The 23,272-nt window shown below is 41.3% G+C and overlaps 2 protein-coding genes across 3 annotated transcripts in view; one reads left to right on the top strand and one right to left on the bottom strand.

Moving 5' to 3' along the window:
- The first annotated feature begins 250 nt into the window (after positions 1–250).
- Positions 251–8,765, top strand: PSMC2 (proteasome 26S subunit, ATPase 2). The gene is made up of 12 exons (XM_082752999.1): positions 251–394; positions 2,242–2,279; positions 3,483–3,564; positions 4,250–4,349; positions 4,716–4,847; positions 5,490–5,562; positions 5,705–5,800; positions 6,035–6,199; positions 6,707–6,794; positions 7,573–7,775; positions 8,319–8,415; positions 8,498–8,765. The coding sequence occupies exons 1-12, from the start codon at positions 325–327 to the stop codon at positions 8,653–8,655; spliced, it is 1,302 nt and encodes a 433-aa protein (XP_082609125.1). The 5' UTR covers positions 251–324; the 3' UTR covers positions 8,656–8,765.
- Positions 8,766–12,598: 3,833 nt separating this feature from the next.
- Positions 12,599–23,272, bottom strand: part of SLC26A5 (solute carrier family 26 member 5) — a 34,203-nt gene continuing 23,529 nt past the window's right edge. Inside the window, exons 11-20 of one of the 2 annotated variants that reach the window (XM_082768972.1) lie at positions 22,743–22,856; positions 22,357–22,434; positions 21,370–21,465; positions 19,966–20,072; positions 18,721–18,790; positions 17,161–17,253; positions 16,354–16,476; positions 15,305–15,484; positions 14,958–15,012; positions 12,599–14,414 (exon numbers count right to left, since the gene is read on the bottom strand). In XM_082768972.1, coding sequence (XP_082625098.1) covers positions 14,272–14,414; positions 14,958–15,012; positions 15,305–15,484; positions 16,354–16,476; positions 17,161–17,253; positions 18,721–18,790; positions 19,966–20,072; positions 21,370–21,465; positions 22,357–22,434; positions 22,743–22,856 — 1,059 coding nt within the window. In that variant the 3' untranslated portion in view covers positions 12,599–14,271. Of the gene's footprint in view, positions 14,415–14,957; positions 15,013–15,304; positions 15,485–16,353; positions 16,477–16,814; positions 16,843–17,160; positions 17,254–18,720; positions 18,791–19,965; positions 20,073–21,369; positions 21,466–22,356; positions 22,435–22,742; positions 22,857–23,272 lie in introns of those variants that run through there. The other variant, XM_082768973.1, reaches the window with a different exon arrangement.

Genomic DNA, 23,272 nt, shown 5'->3' with positions numbered 1-23,272 from the left:
TCCAGCCCCTGCAGCAGCCTCACAGCCCTGCTCTAGGCACGCTCCGGGACCTCCATGCCCCATCACACCCCTAAACCATCACACGGGGGGGTGGGGGGCACCCCCTAAACCATTACACCGGGGGGACACGGGGGGACCACTCTCCTCGGAAACACAGCGGGAGGGCAGGGAGCAGCCCGGGTGAGGGGCTGAAGGAGGAAAAAGAGGAGGAGGAAGGGGAGGAGGAGGAGGAGGAGGAGGAGGCAGCGGAGCCCCGGAAGCGTTACACAGCAGCGCCGGGCCTTCCGCAGGAGAAAAGGAGGAAGAGAAGCGAGGGAAGCCGCGATGCCGGACTACCTGGGCGCCGACCAGCGGAAAACGAAGGAGGAGGAGAAGGAGGAGAAGCCCATCCGCGGTGAGGGACCGCCGCCGGCCGGGGGAGAGGCCGCCGGGCCCCCCGCCCAGCTCCCGCGGGGCGCACCGAGGGGCCGGGCCCCGGGGGGGGAGCGGCTGAAAGGGGGGAAAAATGGGTTAAAACCATGGAAAAACGCGTTAGATCTGGGCGTTGCGGCCTGGTTCTATGAGGAGAGGGTCTTGGAAAGCCTGATTCGCTACTAAGCGGCGTAATTAAAAGATCAGCATGAGTAAACATGATATTTATCTTTTTTTTCGTGAGTGGAGTCCTCCACAGCTCACTGCCAAATTCCCTGTGATCCCATCCCTTCAGTAAGGACTTCAGTGAAAGCAGAGCAGCAGTTCCCTCTGGTGACACTGACACAGCCTGAAAGCCACCAGTTCTGCCTCACACCAGGTGGATTTCACCTGCCTGTTTAGTTCACGCCGTTAGTTGCAAAATAATAACATCTGGAGGAAAAAAGTACACCTATATGGCATCAGTGGTGGACTTTGAACTGCTCCCCCTCGAGAATGATTTCTGAATTATAGCAGGGTAGTGTTTAGTAGATACCAGAAAGTCAATGGGGTAGTGCAAATAATCGGGGGAGAAATACGGATCAATACAGAAAATGCCTCCTCGAAACTCTGTGTAATGCACAGCATGCCCAGATTTTCATGCTGTGTGTTTTTGGCTCCCTCTGTCATAAAAAGGCTACAGGGAAATTAGAGGAGAGAGAACAACAAAATGCTAGGGGTGCTTAAGGTGAAGACCAGGATTTAGTCTAAAAAGGTAGAGCTTTGGGGAGACAGGAGAGGGAATGGTGCAGGTCTGTTAAACTTCAAGTGATGTGGAAGTAAGTAGGGACCAACAGTAATTGTCACATTTTTCTTAACAGAGGGAGTTCACTGGGACAACCCTGTGGGACAGGACTCAGTGTGAAAGCTTAGACGTTTAAAAGCTGATGGTGCTTGATCTGATGCACGGATTTAGAGGCCCAAGTAAAATGTTTAAATTCCAAGTCTAAGTCAGGTAAAAGGAAGCACAATGTGAGTTAAACCAGGGGATTTCTTCCTGTATATTCCGCCAAAAGTTGCTGAAAGTTGACAGGGGCTCAAAGAGTTGTTAGGAAATGCTCACGTAAAGAAAATCTTTTAAGGACTTTTAATAACAATGTAGGACCCAAAAGTGGGAGGTCACTAAGTATTTGCTATGATCGTAGACCTTCTTGTTGGAGAAGGGGTATATATAGGACCAAACTGTTGATCTTGCCTAGTGCGACCATTCCCATGTGTACATTTTATACTATTAAAAATCGGCTTTATGGTAGTTATTGATTCCTGGCTGCTTTATTAGTTCACAGGAGTTTTTTGTTATTGCGATGAGCTTAGTTATGGTTGTTCTCTGCTCACGCTGCACAACTCGAGAGAGACAGCACTGCTAGAAGGTGGTGATTGAAGTGGTTATACAAAAGTTATTTGGATTTTAATTGATGTATTCTTAAACATAAACCAAAAGGTTGAAAAGGTGAAGTTTTGATTTGTTCTGTTCATTTTCTGTACAGTCACTGATGACAAGTTACCCTGAGCAAGTCAGAGTTTAAGTAGTTTGCTTACTGTGAGCTCTGGATGGTACAGATACTTAAGAGCGTAGCTGGAGACAGTTTTGTTTTTCTTGAACATCTGACACTTTATTTATTTTCACTAAATCAAAAGAAAACAAAAGACTCAAAAGGATCCATTTTGAGGGATTTGTACATAACAAGAAGGCAAGCATTCATAAAAATGTGTATTTGCATGTTTTAGAAGCAGGTTTGATACTGTTTTTGTTTTATAATCGGAATCTAAGTCTTTCCTGTCTTGTTTCAGCACTGGATGAAGGAGATATTGCCTTGCTTAAAACCTATGTAAGTAACATTTGTATGCAAGAGTGTTAAATTAAAAAGAGAGTCTAGTTATGAATTGAATACACAAGTGGTGGGACATGTATTTAGTGAATAGTCAGGAGAAGCAGATCTGCTATTGATTTTTTTCTCCTGCCAAAATCTTTTCTCCCTTTTCCCTTGTAACAAGAAAGCCCCAAACTCAACTCACAACCCTAAAAATAATCTAGTTATCTTGGAGCTAATGAAGTATTTTTAAACTTTTGCTCTGTATCTTGTAGCTGATTGTCATGGGGTTCTAATGGCTAGGGTTTAGTAGGGCTTTTTCACCAAGTAGCCAATTTTCCTTGCATTATAAAGAACTATCTTTAAGACTCTATCCAATTTGCTTGTATCCAGTTAGAAAAATCACAGAGTTTATCAGGGATAGCATAATCCTGGGAGGTGTGTTCCATGGACAATAAGGCTTGAAATGCAAACTACCCCTCTCTGCCAGAAAGTGCAGTGGGTCTGTTTAAGGACCCTTCAGAAGAAAGAAACTTTCAGCTTAGCGTATGTGTAGATTTGAATATGTTTGCCAGTAGTCTAAATTGCACTGACAGTACAACTCTGCAACTGTGGAAGGACTCTGAAATAGGGGTTGAGCACACTGTGGCATCTTTTTTGTTGCCAGATTGGTAGGAGGGAGATCTTGTAAAGGAAATGCAGATCTGCTGGCATTAGGCCAGGCAAGATAGCAAAGCATTTTATCACCATTGAGAATCTCATATGCCCCTTGATCTTTCTGCTGTATCCTGTGGGTGATAGAGAGGTTGGATAAGGTAAAAAAAAAAGCACTCGTACAAATGTTTTTTCATTTGGTGCTATTCAGCTACTGCATGCAGAACTTCTGTATATAATTTTTACAAAGTCCTTTTTAGAGCTTAGGAAAAGAACAGTTACAAAATAAAGCTGCACAGGTTTAAAAGGAAAAACAAATCCTTGAATCTGACAGATAGGAGAAATTTCCACTTGCACGTTGCTCAGAACTGTGAAACTGCAATCTATTTTTGGTGGACGGAGTTATTATTATTACTGGAACTTAATAGAATCTTTTTTGCTTGTGATCAATTGTTTTTTATTATACCAAGACAGTGTTGAACATTGTGATGCTCAGCATCTATTGGCACTTTTTCCTAGATAAAAAATTATCTGAGTTGAAAAATCAACACAATATTTCTTTTCCAGGGCCAGAGCACATACTCAAGGCAGATCAAGCAAGTAGAAGATGATATCCAACAACTACTTAAGAAAATCAATGAGCTCACAGGTATCTTTCCTTCTTAACATAACTTGCAGTAGAAGAGAGGCATACACCAAAATGGGTGTTTTAAGAAGTTGATTTTAAATAACTTTTGCATTGATTTTATTAATGTTATTTTTCCCTAAAGGATGCATTTCTTTATCTGGTAATGTGGGATTTTTACTTTGTAGGTGGCAGTCTCATTTTTGATTAGGCAGGTCTAATAAAACAAAATCCTTGATTTTTTTATTTTTATTTTTTCAAATATATGATGGAGATGGTATTTTTTTTATCCATGTTTTGGGAGATCTACAAGGTCTTCCATCTGTATGAATCCCTTAGCTTCTAATATCTTGCACTAAAGCTTTCCCTCGGTGAAAACACTTGCAGGCTTTCACTCCTTTTCTGAAACTGTTTTGAAATGTGCTTATGTTATCTTTCTCAAGTTTGAGTGTTGTTATTCATACTGCAAAATTGTATTAGAGTATGGATAGACTGGCGTTTGTGTATTCAACTGGCACAATAGTCCTTGTTTCTTCAGGGAGCTCATTAAAGAGATTTGCATGTGTTTTTCACTAGAGGTGTGTGTACGTGTTTGTTTAGAGATCTTAAAAAGCTTCCAGCAGACTTATGTGTAGGGTTCTCAGTATGTGAAAGGTTGCTGACATACCACTTAGCTTCTTCCTCCTCAGCCTGTCTGTGTTTTACCTAGGAATTAAGGAATCTGACACCGGCCTGGCTCCTCCTGCCCTTTGGGATTTGGCTGCAGATAAGCAAACTCTCCAAAGTGAGCAGCCATTACAGGTCGCCAGGTGGGTGCACTCTTTCTTCAGTTTTGGAGTGGAGCTGCATAATGTTAAAAATGTGATTTATAACTTAGGTAGACTTTTTTTTTTTTTTTTTTTTTTTTTAAAAGAAGCTTCACATTTTGTGCATATTGAGAATACTTCTAACCATCACATCAAAAAGCAAGTGTATTATGCTTGATGGTATATTACATATTTCACACTTGCATTTACTTTTATAATTATTGCATGTTGCTATAATAATAAAATCACAAGTACAATAGCTCTTCCAATATGTTTGGAGGATACAATCACTCTGTTTCATGGTGCTTACAGAAATAGCAGGGCAGTTAATTGTTTACCCGGTGGCATTAATTGTATGTTCTGTATTAGGTGTACAAAGATCATCAATGCAGACTCCGAGGATCCCAAGTACATTATCAATGTCAAACAGTTTGCCAAATTTGTGGTGGATCTCAGTGACCAGGTGGCACCTACTGACATAGAAGAAGGCATGAGAGTTGGGTAAGCAAAATCCTTGTGTTCTTAGAGTTTTACTGAAGATTGAAGCTTTCTCATCTGGTCCATTGGGTTGACATCAACAAGAGACATTTGATATTTTCACAGTAGTTGAAATCATAACAATGTCTTTCTGTTAGAAGACAATAACTTATCTGCCTGCTTATAACTTACCCTGCTCTGCTGGAAATGTTTTTGATCTCATTCTACTGAAAACAAGTTCAGTGCACTATGGACTGAAACCTTTCACTGTGGGCCCCAATAGTCCCAGCTTTCAGGGAGCCTGAGCAGTGTGCTTTCTCTTTGACTGTCTACACAAATACACACAGAGCAGCTCCAGGAAATGTTTGCTTAAGAGATGAAGCCAGTTAACTGTAGAATCAATATTTTACCAGTTTGCTCTCCTGGAGATTTTGAAGTTTAGTTTTTAAAATATTTTGGAATTAATATTTTTGGAAACCTTAAGCTTCTCTGCAGAAGAAATTCCAGTTTCTAGCCCATCTGGCTGTTAGCTTTGAGGGCTGGGTTATCTCGATTCCAGAGAAAAGACTAGTTCGAAAATTCAGCTTCATCTTTTACAGAGTTATTTCTACATAGCAGTTTAATTAACTCTTGTTAAAATAAATATTCTTTATTTCTTCTCAACAGGGTGGACAGGAACAAGTATCAAATCCACATCCCTTTGCCTCCAAAGATTGATCCCACAGTCACCATGATGCAAGTGAGAACTGCCTTTACTTATTATGATATTGTTTGATCTTGTAATTTTAGTTTCTTTGGCCAGATTTTGTTCTGGGCTGTTGAAGGCCTGGAGTGATGAAGCATCAGGTTGTTAACTTCTAATTTACCTTTTTGTTATGCAGGTGGAAGAAAAACCAGATGTCACTTACAGTGATGTTGGTGGTTGTAAAGAGCAGATTGAAAAGCTCAGAGAGGTGGTTGAAACCCCTCTGCTTCATGTAAGTTACCTCCAGATTGAAACTCCTATTATTTCAAAACTATCCTGGTTATCTATTAGCATTTGAAAAAAAAAAAAAAAAAAAAGTTAATGTAGCTGAATGTAAATAACTAAGTTAAAAGAGGTCTAGTTTTAACAAATGAAATCCGGTCTAGTTTCGTATTTATTGCTTGTCATTAATGATTTTCTTACTTGGCACATAATCTTTGATGCCCTCTGTTTCCCACCATCTCAGCCTGAAAGATTTGTGAACCTTGGAATCGAGCCTCCCAAAGGAGTACTTTTGTTTGGGCCACCTGGTACGGGCAAAACACTTTGTGCCCGTGCTGTTGCTAACAGGACTGATGCCTGCTTCATCAGAGTAATTGGATCTGAGTTGGTGCAGAAGTACGTGGGAGAGGTAAGAGCAAATACTTAATGGAGTGTGGAGTGAATTGCAGAGCTGCGGTTGTGGGGACCAGACACCCTAGTGGATATGATGGATTGATGATCTAGCATGCTGGAGGCAGAAGGGGGTAGAAGAATTGTCAGGCAATCAGTTATAACACCTGAGCTATACTGTCACCGATGAAATGGATTTTGCAGTGCAGTGTTTAATCTGTGGTTTGGGGGACTCTAGAATGAGGATTTTGGTCCCAACAGTGCCACTTCAGTTGGCCCTGAGGTAGATGACTTCATCTGGACTACTTCTGAATTTTAGTAGTGATTTGCCTCTTCTCTCCTTTATGAATTGCTTTAAGATCTATGAATTTCTGGTTATACATATATTTGTACAAATAAGAAGAGTTTTATCATTGGAAACTTAGAATTGTTTGGAGGCATGAATAGTGTGATAGTTTTCCTTTAATGTATCTTGAATCTGTAACAAAAATTTGAGGTGTGGGTGTGGTTGTTTTTTTCCTTTCAGGGAGCTCGAATGGTTCGTGAACTCTTTGAAATGGCCAGAACTAAAAAAGCTTGTCTCATATTCTTTGATGAAATTGATGCCATTGGAGGTATGTTTGTAGTAGATATCTCTACTTTCATACGAGAACTTTCAGATTTTCTTTTTGTGTTGAAATGCAGCAACAAGGATAAAGAATTACAAGAAGCTTACTTGTAAATACCTAAATACTACCAGCACATACTGTGTCTGGGAAGCTATCAAGAGGTGGTTTACATAGCCTGAACATATTTAGCTCAGATGTGAAGTCACTTCTGCATGTTTGTAACACCTGGATTATTTAAACTTTAGTAAAAACTTCTCTGTTGTATTTGGAAAAAGTCCTGTTAACTTAAACCCTCTTCAGGTTCTAGGCTACATACTAAATCTTTATCACTGCCTAAAAATTATGTTGTATTTTTTTTTCTTTTCTCACAAAGGAAGTACCTCAGTCTTTTCAAAGTAAAACAATTTTTACACAGGCAAGTGGGGAGGATTTTGGTTGAGGGGATGTAAATAAAAAAAATACTAAAAAGCAAACAAACAAAAAACACCAAGATGCATTTATACATCAGCATTTTGGTCAGTTACTAGGCAAGGAGATAGGCCCTGTAATATCAAGGATGAAGATACAGTGTTTATTGTAACTGACAGATAGCACCGATCACTTTTTGTTTGAAATGTGTCGTTTTCAACTAATCCCCTCACACCTTGTTATGAACTCATCACAAATATTTGTATGTAATTTAAATATATTTCTCCTGTTGTTTTACATACAACAGCTGTGACGTCTGCCTGCTCTGAAGGTCCCTCTCTTACTTTGTGTTTTCTCTCCCGTTTTCTCTCTTCAGGTGCTCGTTTCGATGATGGGGCTGGGGGTGACAACGAAGTGCAGCGCACCATGCTGGAGCTGATCAACCAGTTGGATGGTTTTGACCCACGAGGCAACATCAAAGTGCTGATGGCTACAAACAGACCTGATACTCTGGATCCAGCACTGATGAGGCCTGGGAGGTTGGATAGGAAGATAGAGTTTAGCTTGCCTGATCTTGAGGTCAGAATGCTTTCTTTCACTGTCAAATATATTTTGAGTGTTCTGATTTTGAGTGTTTCTTCAGTTAAGGCATTACTGTCTGGAAGCAGTTTACGAGAATTAACAAAAGCAGCACTCTTAGGTGAAGCCACATAGAAACCTGGGAGATTAAAGATGTGCAAAAGGTTTTCCCCCACTGCACAAATTCCATCCCTGGCAGGGAAGCTGTAGCTATGCATACTGTATATTTCTGACTGAATAGATAAAGAAGTCTTTAACTGGTTCCGTGATTTAGTAGTTTAGTTGGAATGTGCTTTATTTAGGTCTTTTGAGGTACTTCTGCCATTAAAGCTCTTTCAGTTACTTTCTTAATTCAGTTTCATGGACAGGTAGTTTTCCATTGCTTAAGTATTCTAGTCCAGACATAGCAAATAAAACTCTAATTTCCTACCTACCTATCATTTTCCATCTGCCCTTGCTGTGGAAGGGGACAGCTACATGCTGAGAGCAAGTCAAGTCACCACCTTTTTTGCACCATGAACACTTCTATCCACTCTTTTTCAGGGGCGAACTCACATATTCAAGATACACGCTCGTTCAATGAGTGTTGAAAGGGACATAAGATTTGAGCTGTTGGCTCGACTGTGTCCTAATAGCACAGGTGAGTTTTTTAAAAATATTTTGCATATGCTTCCTCTCTGTTGGTGGTCAGTGTTGAATTCATTTACCCCTTTCTTTTAAAGGAGCTGAGATTCGCAGCGTCTGCACGGAGGCAGGCATGTTTGCGATCCGAGCACGTCGAAAAATTGCAACTGAGAAAGACTTCTTAGAAGCAGTGAACAAAGTCATTAAATCCTACGCAAAGTTCAGTGCTACTCCCCGCTACATGACCTACAACTAATACCTTGGAAAATTTTTCCTTTTTCTGTAGTTTAACTTTGTGAAACCAAAATCCACATGTAGTCATTCGTGTCTTGTTCTTGGAAGCAAGAAATAAATGAAATATTCCAAATAACAGATGGGATTTCTTTATGAATATGTTCCACGCTTAGTGGAGTATTGCTGCTGTAGAAAAGTCTTAACACCACAGCCTAAACCAGCAATGTATTTTTAAATGGATACCTGAGCAGTGTTAGAGATCTTGAGTTCAGATTCCCAGCCACCATTTACACCCCAAAACTTAGAGTCTAAGCTGGGGAAGCACTGAAAGATCCCAAAGAGACTGCAGTGCTTCTGGGTGTACTCGGAAATGCTTGATGCTAAGCAGCAAGGTGTAGGTGTGTCCCAAGAAAAGGAGAAAAGAAAATGCAAATGTTGAGCTAAGGAGAAAGCACAAACAGCTCAGCTCACGGTCTTAGTGGTCAGTCACTGCCAAGCTTGGGGAAGATGTGAAGGGCTCTGTTTTCTCCATGGGTGAACGCTGGTGCTATCATACTATCATAACCACTCTACAGGGGGGGAAATTTTTTTCTTCATCCCTTTTTCAGAGGGGACACTTTCATCCCTTTTTTCTGTTTCTTACTAAATAGTAAGTGTTGCATAAAGAGGGAGGAAGAAGTGAGTGTAATTTCAGAGCACTAAGGAAATGAAGATTGTTTCCTCACGTTCCTGCTCTAAAAAAAACCTTGAAGTTTGACATCAGTCTAAATCTACTAGTGAGTACTTTGATATGTCAGATTACTTGTATAGGATGCTACTAAACACAGAGGTCACCCTGGTAGGGTCCTGATGCTTCAGTATCTGGAAAATTGCTTGTAGTCGGTGGCTGCAGATAAAAGGTTGATATTTATCTGGCATGTTCCGGTAGAGCTGCACTGGTAGGTCGCTGAAAAGCAGCATACTTTCATTTGACCTTTTTCAGGCATTGCATCAAACTGTGAAAAGTGAGTTAGAAAAAAGAGCCTGAAGAAACACCTGAGAATGTAAAGCTGTTTGGGAACAGTTTTGTCTTGAAAGTGAGAGAAATTTTATCAGGTTTAATTTCAACAATTTTTTTTTGGGGGGGGGAGGGGGTTTGGGTAGGGTGCAGGTTTAGTGGTAGGACAGAATATTTTCATTCTGAGCCAGAGAGGAAAGTGGGTCAGAAAGCAGCAGCGACTGAATATGGCTCAAAGTGCAGTGCTTGAAATGAAATGTACCTTTTATTTAAGAAGGGTGAGTAAAGTATGTAGGAAGGAGCTGGTGATCGCACCCTGAATTACCATCAGTGCTCTTGCGAAAAAGTAAGGGGAAAGGAATATTGTTCTCAGCGTGAAGTGGCATTTCAACATCCAGCAGGACCTCGGCTACTCAGTGCTGTTTGCTGTGGTGAGGCTTCAGCACTGAGCGTCTGAATGTAGGCAAAGGGGAGAGGAAAAAGGATGTGGGTTTGTTTAACCCAACACTGACAAGCTTAAGGTGGGATTTAAACTTCTTGCTCTCTAAAGAGCAGCTTGTCCCTCAGCAGAAGGGCAATCCATTTACTTTTCAGTAGGTGACAGGCTGGAGAGCACTGTCTCAGCTGGTGGCAGCAAAGCACAGTAAGACCAATCAAAAGCTTCCAGATTTTACTTTACTAGATGAATTACCAGCAATGCTGCTAGTAATTAGGAGTGGGGTGCACAGCACCAGCCCCACACAGGCTGATCCCAGCAGCTCACCAGGAGAGCCACAAGGGGAAATGCAGCATCAGTTGCGTTGCAGTGGCACCTGGACAGGGTCTTATGCTGGAGCCAGGAGGGTGAGGAGCAGTAGAGACACATTCACATGGCTCGTGGCAGCACTTGAGTGCTGCTGAAATGAAGAACGCAAGCAGGCTGATAACCCCAACATGGGGAACACTTCCTTAGCTCTAAACGGTGGGTAACAAAGGCCAAAACTGCATGAAGAAGACACCTTCTACTCTATAATTTTTTCTTCCCATCACCTCTTTTTTGAACTATGCATATGTTGTGGTTCCGCTCGAGTGGGCAGCCGAGCTCCACCACAGCCGCTCTCTCACTCCCCCTCCTCAAAGAGGAATGGGGAGAAAATATGTGAAAAGGGCTCAAGGATTGAGATAAGGACGAGAAAATCACGCAATAATTATTGTAACGGGCAAAACAGACTCGGCATAAGGAGATAGTAAGATTTATTGCCTACAACTAACAAGCGAGAGAAGTGAGAAAACAAAGGAAAAAAAAAAACAAAAGCACCTTCCCCCCCCATCCACCCTCTTCCACCTCCTCCCCCCGAGCGGCGCAGGGGAACGGGGAATGGGGGTTATGGTCAGTCTACAGCACTTCTTCTCTGCCGCTCCTTCTCGGTCACTCTCGTCCCCTGTGCTGTGGGGTCCCACCCACGGAATGCAGTCCTTGATGAACTGATCCGGCGTGGGCTTCCCACAGGCAGCAGCTCTTCCAGAACTGCTCCAGATATGGGTCCGTACCACGGGGTCCATCCCTCAGGAGAAAACTGCTCCAACCTGGCTCCCCTACGGGCAGCAGCTCCTGCCAGGTCACCTGCTCCTGCGTGGGCTCCTCTCCACAGGCTACAGGTCCGGCCCGGAATCTGCTCCGGCAGGGGTCTTCCACAGGCGGCAGCCTCCGTCGGTGCAGGGCCACCTGCTCCACCGTGGTCTCCTCCACGGGCTGCAGCATGGAACCCTGCTCCACCGTGGTACTCCATGGGCTGCAGGGGGACATCCTGCTTCACCATGGTCCTCACCACAGGCCGCAGGGGACTTCTGCTCCGGCGCCTGGAGCACCTCTCCCCCTCCTTCTACACTGACCTTGGTGCAAGGCTGTTCTCCCACTCCCTTGACTCTCCCGGCTGCTGTGTGGCGCAGCGTTTTTTCCCTGTCTTAAATATGCTCTCACAGAGGCGCAAAACAACATCGCTTATTGGCTCGGATCTGGAAAACAATGGGGCCCTTCCCAAACATGGGGCAGCTTCTAGATCTTTCTCACAGAAACCACCCCTATGGCTCCCTGCTACCAAAACCTTGCCACGTAAACCCACTACAGCATACAGGAAATCTTGAAACTCTCTGGACTGACCTTAAGATTGTCTCTTCCCTCAGCAGGGCTGCAAGAAATCTGGTTGAGAGACCAACCTGTAGTACTGTTCTAGCCCAAGCATACGCATTTGCTCATTTGGTGTCACACAGCCACAAGGTAAGTGTTTGTCTTGGGAGATGCATCAGTCAACCACGAGCTGCAGCTGCCCTGGCAGCCAAAAGGGCAAACCAGTTTGGGGTGCATTACACAGCCCAGCCAGCCAGTCAAAAGAGGTGAGTCTTTCACTGCATGTAGTTGGTGTGACCTCACCTTGAATATTGTGTGCAGTTCTGGCCTCCATGTTATAAAAAGGACGTTAAAGTCCTCAAAAGCCTCTAGAGGAGGGCAGCAAAGCTTGTACAAGGGCAGGAAGGCACGGCCTGTGAGGAGGGGCTGAGGGCACTCAGAACAGGAGGCTGAGGGGCGGCCTCATTGCTCTCTGCAGCCTCCTGAGGAGGGGACGTGCAGAGGGAGGTGCCAGTCCCTGCTCCCAGTAACTGATGACAGAATGTGGGGGAATGGCACAGAGCTGCACCAGGGGAGGTTCAGCCTGGACATCACAAAAAATTTCTTTGGTTTTAGGGTGTTCAAATGCTGGAATGGGCTTCCTAGAGAGGAATAACATGCATTAACTTTTGGTTAGCCCTGAAGAGGTCCAGCAGTTGGACTGGATGATCGTTGAAGGCCCTTCCAGCTGAACTCTTCTACACTAGTCTAGTCTATTCTTCCTAGCCCACACCTTAAGAACAGGCAATTGCACCCTGGGACGTTGGCTTTTCCCACGTACGGTGTCTTGCTGAGACAAAGTAGGTAATTTTGGTATGTTATGACAATCACTTTATTTTAGAAGTTGACAAGATTTTGATGTGAACTGAAGAGACTACATAGTTAAAAACTGAAGCTGCAACAAGCTGAAAGTAGAAAAATATACTGTATGTAGATACAAAGGCTTGTTAAACTAGTTAACATTATAAAATGTACCAAAAAGTTTTTTTTTTTTTTAAATAAACACACACACTGTGTTAACGTGCATTCAATTCATACTTTGAACTCCAGCTAAGCAGTAACTTCTGATGCAGAAAGCTTCCTATCCCTAGTGGCAGGGGAGTCCAAGGAAAGGAAACACCTTCCCCCACTGCCCCCAGTTCTTGGAAAACTCAGTTTACTTGAAGCAAACCCTAAGCGCAACAGTTTGAACCAAAATAAAAGTAGCAGATTCTGCACTGAGAAAAGAGGAAATAGTCTGAATTTCCGTATGCACAGGACCTTTGCTTTGAGGGTGCTAAACAAAGTGTTACTTAACCCTCCTCTGCTGCCCCTGTGCTATTGAAATAACTTACAGAGGAACACTTTCACGTTCCTACCTTTGATCAGATTCATATTGGTTGTTGTTAGGGGAATACAGGCATTGAAGATCTATTTTGCCTGAATTATATTTCCATATTTTGCGACTCACACACAAAGTCAAAGAGTACCATAGTGGCCAGGTTGTAAGGCCAAAAGAAAAAAAAACAAGCTACCGATTCATTAAAAATACCCAAACACATTTTGGAGTTCTACTGAAATCTATTTCACAAAGCACTTAAAAGCTGAGGCAGAAGCAGCAGTGCTGGTAGAAAGACATCTCAGGCAATGGGAAAGTATTTCTCCTTTTTGGACCACTGAGACTTTAGACCTTGTCTACCGTTTTATTCCAACTGCATTGAGGGCATCCATTCTTAAGGTAATTTTAATAGGCCTCATTCCTGCCTTAAGCCAGTTTTGTCTACAAACCTGAAGCTAAATTAATTTTAGCTTAAAACCAGCTGTATTATTTTTTTTAGAAAGTATAACCAGGTTTTGGCAGTGGAAGTACCATATTGATAACAATTAAACAGTAGGTTTTTAACATGAAATTCACTTAAGAGTGAAAATATTCAGGGAACAAAAGGATAAACACAGTTGAGACAGGTTAGGTAATTAAAAAAACAACTGTACCATCAAGATTTAAAAACAGGAGCAGCTAATGCCACCAGTGTGAATTCATGAATCCAGCTGGCAGATCATTACAGTTTATACAAATCTGTGGTATGCAGATGTTGACATCAGGCTTTAAAAGTAATCTACAAAAAAACTGTAAAGACACTGGTACAGTGCATTGGAATTGCAGAACAGTTTTCTTCTGCAAGATCCCAGCTTGCAGTGAGTTAAAGTGCCCATTTTCTCAACAGGAATAGGAATGTCACCTTGTCTATCAGATTCAGACTGTAGCTTACTACAACGAGTTTTCTCACCTTGCATAATTTCATGCTTATGTCATTGGAAGGCTGTACCCTGATGGAAGGAAAAAATTCAAGAGCATGAAGGCTTCCAAATTCCTTGTCCACTCTTCCTACCGAAAGCCCCACCCTATACCCGTAGATACAAATAGCCTTAGCCTGTCTTTAAACTGTGCAAATTAAATATTTGAAAAGAGTCTCTATCAGCATAAATCCGACTTCCATTCTGCTAGATGTCAATCCTCAGAGGTCTGAGGCAGTCTGTGAAGCAGACCTGTGTTTCACTTGGCAAGCAAGGACAGCATCGTGAATACTGTGAAAGAGCAGCTCTCTTGTTACATTGTTGTCAAAAAAATTCAGTCTCGTCAGCTCATTCATAACAGGACCTACAAATTAAAACAAACAATTATGGAATCAGTACATAAACAAAAGTAAAAGGTGGAAGACAAAAGCATCTCAAGAAAATGATGACAAATTGTTCTCTTGTCATTACTTTAAACATTTAAAATATCCGGATGAATTGCATTATACTTCTACTCCAAAAAAGTAATTCTCTTTTCCAGCCACACAGAGAGGCCTGTTCTTGGCTGAAGATGCTACAATTCCAAATATCACCAACTTGGAACACTGCAGGCTTTTCTTCTAACTACATCTTTACAACTTCAAGGTACAACATTAGGTGCACCACTCACAATTTGCCAGCTGGAAGAAATGGGAGCAAGATCAGAAAACTCATTACATTAGGACTCCACTTACACTGAAGTGAAGGCTCTAATCCATACAGGTTTGCTCTTCCTCAAATTGAATTTTAGTTCAATGTTACTCAAAATAAGCACTGATACTACTGAGGCAATTGGCAGGAGAAAACTCAGAAACAGAGGGTAAGAGACACAATCTCTCCCACAAATTCACAAAAAAACTCAACTCACCGCTACAGCTGGCAATACAGACGTGGACTGAAACTTCTTTGTATTCTTTTATAATCTGCAATAGAGTTAAACTGAAGTTAAACACATTATCATTATGCACATCGTTCTTCTGGAAGATGTAAACTAGTTACTGTGAGAGCTGCACATTCTCCAGTAATTCAGCTGAAACTTACAGAGCTACAGAATTAAAACTGATTATGTGAGATACTGGATTGTATCTGAGTTGGCATTTACATCCTATGATGACAGGTTCCCTACAAGGTACCAAACTTACAGTTTTTTGGTTTTTTTTTTTGTTATTTTATTTTATTTTTTTTAGGAAAAAAAAAAAAAAAAGCCCTACTTACTGATTTTAAGGTTTTTGCTCCAACTGAATCCACAAAGTTCACTGGGGTGAAATCCAGAATTAAAGAGTGAATGTTTGTTTCGGGCTCCACAAAGTGTTCAAGCTCATCAAGAGATTTTCCATTTACAGGTAACTCATCGTTTGCTATCTCATGTTTTACATTTCCTTCCACATCATTACTCTGTGAGAGAAGACAAATAAAGCTAAACGATAGCCAATACTTTTTCAGTGTAGGTCCCCTTCCTCCCCACACACAGCTGTTCTGCCAGCCTTTGAAAGGTGTACAGCTCTAAACCATTACAGGGACCGGCTTTATCTGTATCAAGGCTTAGTCTCCTCTACCCAGTCTTTCTACAGTCACATGCACAGCTTAAAGCTATTATCTTGGGGGTGAATTACTTATTTCCAAACACAGGCACCTGTTCATATACTTTTGCTCTATTTTCTTGCCTTAGCCCTGTGCATCATGTTGAGGTCTACATATCTAAAGGAAGAGCCAGAAATCGGGCTCCAAACTTAGGCATTTGCTTGGTTTTCTCTGATAATAAGCACCCACCAGCTCCCACCAAGGGGATGAATTTAAACATGCACAAAGGCACAAGCGTGTTTCAAACAACCCTCCTGAATGCACCTGCCTCTGTTACCCATGTCAGGATCAGCAGTGCGGACGGCATCTTTTAACTGATAACAAAATTTATTACAGGACCTTCTCTTTTATCTTATTTCTGTATGATTATTCTGAATGTGCAGAGGAGAGTGGCAGAGGCTGGATCTCTCTACCTTCTGCTGACACCACTGCTGAGACAGTATGATAGTGTGAAAGGCTCTGCTCCCCTAGCGTGGTATCTTAACGTAACTGAGGTTCAACACAAGTATCCAATCCAGCCATGAGCCTCTGATCCTTCTGCTGTTCCTTTGTAGCCTGTCCACACTGCACAGTGCTTGTTCTCTAAGTTTTCCTACCCAAGAAGCACTCTGTGCCTTTTATAAACAAGAATGGTAACACCGAAAAGCACCGTGTTAGCTGATAAAGTAGAGGTAAATATTTACCGAAGAATTCACTAGCTTCAATACAGCTTTCTTTTTGAGTTCGTTAGCCTTCTTTATTTCCCTAGCGTGCTTCTTCTGGGCTTTTCTCCTTGCTGCTAATATGGCACAAGGGTCCACTCCAGTCTGCCATGAAAAGAAATCGTGATCAGACAAGATCCAGCTTGTTAGGATGACATTGCAGTATCAATTAGCACTGAATTCATCACTATCATAAATTTTAAAGAAGCCTGCATTATTCAGTGTCCCTTGGTGGGGGTGAGAACAGTATAAAGTAAGAAGGAATAATCTTCGCAAGCACTGTGTTAACAAGATGAGGAAGAGATGCATCACATTCTTCTCTTGAGATCAGAGGTGCCATATTTCAACAGAATGCTGATTTGAGTGCAGAAAGCAGAGGGGGGAGAAGTGCACTTGGACACAAATTGCTAATACCTCTTGCTTTGTGGAGGAGTACCACCCACCTGTTTTGTACAAGACTCGTCATGGAAGCTACAGAAAAATTTTTCACAAGTTAGTACGAGTGTAAATGCTACCAGGTCAGGCAGTTCTGTCCTTAGCTAGCTCTGCTTCTGCCAATCCCACCCAGTCAAATGTGGGTCAGGCAGGAGGTGAGGCATGCTCTACATGCTGTTTACTCCCTCCCACCATCTTGTTCCTTGCTAAGATGATCTGCAGTTGGCCGGAGGATCACCTCATATCTTCTCATATCATACCAGAGGTCACTGTATTAGGGGCTATGCTAAAGGGCATTTCGAAAGATGTTTTGAATTTTCAAGACATAGATAGTAAAAATTTTGCTTTGCTCACCTTTTTCTTCAGTGCATTTGTGTATGACTCGCTATTGGCGAAATAAAGTGACGCATTAGCTTGAAATATTTTTATACCAGGACATTCTTTAACCTAAGGAAAAAAAAAGGATGTTCACACTTAGGTACTGCTTGCTTTAGAAGAAAAGCAGCTGTATGGATGATCACAAGACATGGTGTTACTCTTACATGCAGCCCAACAGCCAACCCTGGATGACTATCAGCATGTATCAAAGACGGTCAGCACTGCTGTGAGCAAGCCAGTTAGAAGATCAGTTCATCCACCTTTCTAGGTGCCATACTGCACTGAATCAATGCCAAGTGACACTTCTGTTTATAATGAAGAAATGTACAGCCATAAAAAGGAATTTAGTATTCACATTTAGTATTCAACATTCTCTGATGTTGTTCTCTGCAGGTGGTATTCATGTGCGGAAATCATGCAGATCTAGGAATGCCTCCTTTTTTCCTCCCTATCTGCAGGCATAACTTCTTTCTCTCCTTCTCTTTATTTCTCGTGTCCTCAGCTACCAAAACAAAAGCCTTTAGTTATAGCCTTTAAAAATCTTTGGTTTTATTTAAACAGACCTTTTCACGGATCTTAATATCACGTCTTTACTTTAAACCAAGTGATCTCTGAGCAGCCTGCACTCTGACATTTTACATGAAAATGATCTGAGCAACAGCAGCGATACAGCCTGCCATATGCTACCAGCCCCACCTTTGTACAGGTGTAGGAAATGCAAACTGCATTCAATATAACAAAAGCTGAGTTTCCTCTTCTTTGTTTATAGCTATAAACATGCCCACATAAACTTTTGCTTTGTGTCATATTCAAAGCAGAACTATTGGTGAGGGAATGCTTTCAGATTACAGCATGGTCTTTTCACAGTTTTTTACAGGCTGGCTCCTGAGTAAAGGGGTTTGTAACCTTCATAGCAGCATCGCTGACAACACGGCAGAGTGTGCAGGAAATCATGGCTGCTGGTTGCAAATACATAGAGCATGCTCAGAGCCATTATATTTACAAAACATACTGCCTTTGTCAACTTCTGGTTGAACAAAACCGCATTTATAAGAAGCTGAATGCATGGCGAGTGATCGTGTCATGTTTAATCAGCAGGGCCCAGATAGAGGCAGGGAGATGCTGTTCTGAACAGCTTTTGCAATGCTAAAGAACACAACCGTTTGGGTCCTGCTGGCTACACATTTCATTTAATGCTGCCACAATTAAAGAAGGTAGTCTTGTATACATTTGACTAGACAGCAGGTTTAGCAGAGGTATTTCTGTAAGTCTTACCATTTTGTAGTATGTAACTAGTATAAAGGCTACTGTTGATCACCTCCTGGTTAAATGTACATGCAGGACCAAAAGCCAGCATGTTGAGCAGTACAGCTTTTGCTAGTAACACTACATTTACTTTCTTCTCCCAAGCATAACACAGGTTATGCTGAACAGAGAGCTCTAAATATGCAGTGTGGTGGGGTTAAGCAGCCAATTGCCACTGTTATCTTTGTTTCAACACAGAAAAATGTTCAATGCAGAAGAATACACTCCTACCTCTTCATACTCTTCCACATCGCAGTAGATATCTGTGTCAGGAATCTGACCGAGGATTCTGTACTGAGGTCTGGAGAGAAATGGAAATAACTGTTTCAATATTATCACTTATAAACTGGAGAAGTGAGTTCTTAATACAAGTTGAAATTTATCTTACATAGTTGTTCTGTTTGCTACAGGTTTATCTAAGCATGGTCAAATGCAGTGGGCAGTTTATGAAAGGAACATAACAAAGGGGCCATCTGGTGACTAGTCAAGTTTGCTTCTGTCAGTGCAGAAACAATTTGGAAACAGAGCACTCTGATGTTGTCATTTGCTGAAAAGCATGGGCCTGCAAAGTTACACAGTAAATTTTCTTTGATGCAAACTGGCGCGACTCCACTGACCATTTGTAAATATGGCAGCTCACACTGGCACAAACCATGCTGCAGTTTCAAAAAGCTGTTCGGCTCCTGGGACAAGCATGCCTGAGAAGCTGAACATTCCCAACTCAGAGGCAAAATGACAGCAAAATACATTACTGCTCTGGTTAAAAGGACCAAGCCATATGCAGCTGGCAGAAAAATACTCTTATGTAGGCAGAGTGGAAATTTCACAGTTTGGTTTCATCCCAATGAGGATGGAAACCAACGCTTTTGTAGATTTTCTATCTAGATATCCAAAGCCCTGAGCCTAGAAGCCTCATGTAACAGGTGAAATCCTATCCACACATGCAAGAAATCATTCATCGCTAGATGTGGAGAGCTTCACAGTAGAAGTTCTGAGAAGTTTTGGGAGCAAGAAGTGACTTGAAAACATGAAGGGTGGGGACACTTTCCATGATGAATTAGATCTTTCTTATAAAATATCTAAACATTTAGCTAGTGATAACCTGACAACTTCTGCTTACTGAGAGTACACACAAAATATAAACATTTAATGAACCTCTGCCATCCAACAGGCTTCACGTTCTGAATTCCAGGCATTAAAGACAATGTAAATAAGATTAGAAAATCTAAAATTATCTCTTTAATATTGAAGTTGTGCATCTCATGACCTCCAAAAATTCTGTTCTCAGAAAAATAAAATTTGAACCCTGGATCAGAGCCATAGGTTATGCCCTGCATGACCTACATTATGAAGCAAACTGTATAGTGCATGCAGCTGAAGGGGGTGGAAAGGTCTACTGCTTATTTGCATTCCTTAAACAAACAAAAACCACACAGAAGACCAACAAACACTAATTTTATAAAGAAGAAATCTGACCTTTGTGTTCTGTAAATAACAGTTATCATTGCAAACGTTACTGCAGTAAGCAAACCATAGTCTAGTCCCAGGAAGAGAGAAGCCACAAAAGCTACCACCCAGATGGCCTAAAAGAAAGAAAAGCTCTGAATTAATACACATCCCTTTCTTTTGAAAGCAAACACAATAGCATAAGCCAGACTGAAGCCGCCTGTGCATCTTTTCTGTGTAGGACCAGGCTACAATGCAAGTCATCATGATAGCAGACTACAATTGCCTTAACCCTTGAGAAGGGCATAGATGCTCAAGGTGCACTAACACTTGACAAATTGTCCCTTGTTAATTAATGCCCTACATCCTGTTTTGCAAGGAATGCAGTGTTACCATCAGACTCCCAACACTGTAGGATTAAAAAAAAATAATAAAATGCAGGGCCTGCAAAAGTAACTCTCCTTTACTGTCATCTTTTGCTGAGCAGTAAGACTGGCAATGTTGCAAACCCTGGTATTTTGCAGTGTGAACTGTCAGCTACATGTGTAAAATACACACAGAAGTTTCTCTGGAGGAGACAAACTGTTGCATGCGAAGGGAATCAGGAGAAAGTCAGAGGAGCTTGCTATTGAACAAAGATGAACTGAATGCTTCAAATGTGCTAAGTTCTGTGTGTCAATACCATACAGAAACTACCAGCTGCCTTTCTGAGCCAGAGGGACATCTCCTCAGTTCTCACAGAGCAGCTCAGCCAAAATGTGAACGTTACTTCTTGAGATCATCATTTACTTCTGATGATCTCAAGGATCTAGTTCTCCGATTGTCAGGAGCCTTGGAAATCATGATATATATGATGGCAAGTAGCTCTTGAAGTTGTTTATCTGCTTCACATGGTCAAAGACTACCTATGTGTCTGTACACTGTGGTCTCTGTCACGTTTCCGAGTTCCCCCAGAAATAAGCATGGGGGTGTCAAGAGCCACTGCTGCAAATCATGCATCTTCTGGCCTTGGGTCAACAACAAACATGTTGCCAGTTAAGCCAGAAAACTACTTTGGGAAGGTTTTTGGTTTGTCTTCAAAGATGACAAATACCTTCAAGTAGTTTTCTTTGTGACTCTATTTCAAATTCTTCTCAGGCATTCCCCACAGCATTCAGTACAGTTCCTATAGCAACACTGCACAAGCTTTGCTTTTAATGCAGCTAAACTACTTCTGACCTGAGTTAAAGGTTGTTGAACGACAACAAAAACATTCTTGTCTGCAATGGCTCACTCTCCTAGGGTTCTTACAACTCAATGTCTTATGTTCTTCTGCAAAGCAACACCAAGCTGTAACTCCTCAGTAGGTTTCTCCTCTGTTTTAGAGGATAGGAAGAAGAGCAGCAGCACATTTAGTACAGGACAAATATATGCACTGAGCTGCACATTACTCACCAGCTCGATCTTACTGGTTTTCCAGAAGTGTGCGATATCTCCAAACTGCTTAAACATTCCTTTCAGGTTCACCATTACAATTGCAGCTAGCACTGTCTAGGAATATTACACAAATGATATTTTCAGAAGCAAAATAAAACAATTGCCAATAAGAACTTCAAAGCATCAAAAATAATTGCTTTCTGTGCTTTGTAAAACTGATACAAATCTATTGAACAGATGTTCCATTTAAAAAACTTTTTGAGAAAATCAGTAGAGATACACTTTTCCTGCAGCCACAGAAACGGCAAGCCAGAGTCAGCACAGCTTGATTTACTCTTTCCTGACAAGAGAAAGCATACAGTCCTGAGCTTCATGCTACTGCAAATAAAGTAGCTAGACTATAATCTCAAATTCAAGTTTCTCTTCAATAACTTCCAACAATTCCTGTGACATTCATGTAGGTGTAAATCAATATACTCATATTAAAAAAATAAATGAAATGCATATCATCCTATGCAAGACAAAGAGAAACAAGTTTATTTTTTAAATCAATACATATCTATGCACAAAACCATATTTTTATACAAATAAGTAAAATTTCAGTAAAAGCAACTTGTCATGCTGAGCCATCATTCAGCCTCAATCCTTTCCAACTCATCTATTACTTTCTTTTAGCTTTTTAACCTCTTCCCAGAATTCTTATGCTGTAATCCAAAGGGGATTATTTGAAGATACCAATTTTGTGTTTTAAAGACAGAGCCTAGAATGGCCAATATTAAAAAGAACTACCAAAAGAAAAAAAAAAAAAAAAGCATGCCGGATCCTTCAAAATATTTATTCATTGCTAGTTTAAACTTAAAGCAGAAATGTACACAAAATTTAAAGGTTTCTGGGTCAAGCCCTAACTGTATTTGCTTATTAATCATCCACCTCATTCTATTTTAAGCAATACTAGCTGGCTTCTGTCCACTGACATGCAATGCCTAACAGGCAAAACTACATTACCTGTGGAAGTGGTTCAAAGAGATATCCAATAGCCACAATTACCAACAGAACCATAATTGAAGAGAGTGCACCTGCAATCTGATCAAAAAAAAGCAAGAAATTATATCTAAGTACTAAGATGTGCCCCAAAAGGGCTGTATTACTGATTAACTAACCACTCTTCAAAGGGCTGGTTAGTCAAGCTTTTGATCCCTCCCACTCAATTTGTCCATTTCCCTTGTCATGCAGCCTTCTATCTTGGCCCACCCTGGATATGACACAGGAGCAACTCTAGTTATTTCTTTTGGCCCCAGGTCAAGAATAGGGCAATTTTCTAAAGCTCCAGACTTTTGTTTTGGAGGTCCAAAGAAAAAACAAACTTTGGCTCAAAATTTGGGTTTACATACCTGAGTTTTCCCACCAGTGCTTTCCTGAACAAGACTCCGAGACATTGAACAAGTGACTGAAAAGCTTTGGAAAAACGACCCCACAGAGTTGCATATTCCCAAGGCAATAAGTTCCTGTGTCAAACAACAGAGTAAAACACAAAGCAGTTATACCTAGCAACTGTACAAAGGTGGAGCTACCTATACATAATAACAACTACCTCTTATTTACAGTGCTTGCTAGCAACCTTATCATAGCTTACGCTTGTGGTTCTCACACGGTTCTCACACAAGGTAATGCAAGTTAAATCTTGTGTTAAATGAAGCATCTGATGAAGTGCTAGAGACATTTCTCATCCTTAAATGTTACTATTATAAGTCAGACTAAAAATTAAAATGAATGATAGAATTGCTTGTTTTCAAGAGTTTCTTCAGGTCTGGGATAACTTGAATTTTAACACTAAAATTGAAACAAAAATGCTTCTCCATACAAATAATGTTTTGTTTAATTTAAACAAACACTTGGCATGCATTACATCCTGTTACAAGGA

The sequence above is a fragment of the Aythya marila genome, assembly GCF_965140915.1.
Source record: "Aythya marila genome assembly, chromosome: 1".
NCBI lineage: Eukaryota > Metazoa > Chordata > Aves > Anseriformes > Anatidae > Aythya > Aythya marila.
Note: the sequence above shows the minus strand (reverse complement) of the source record. Positions and strands in the feature narration are given on the sequence as shown.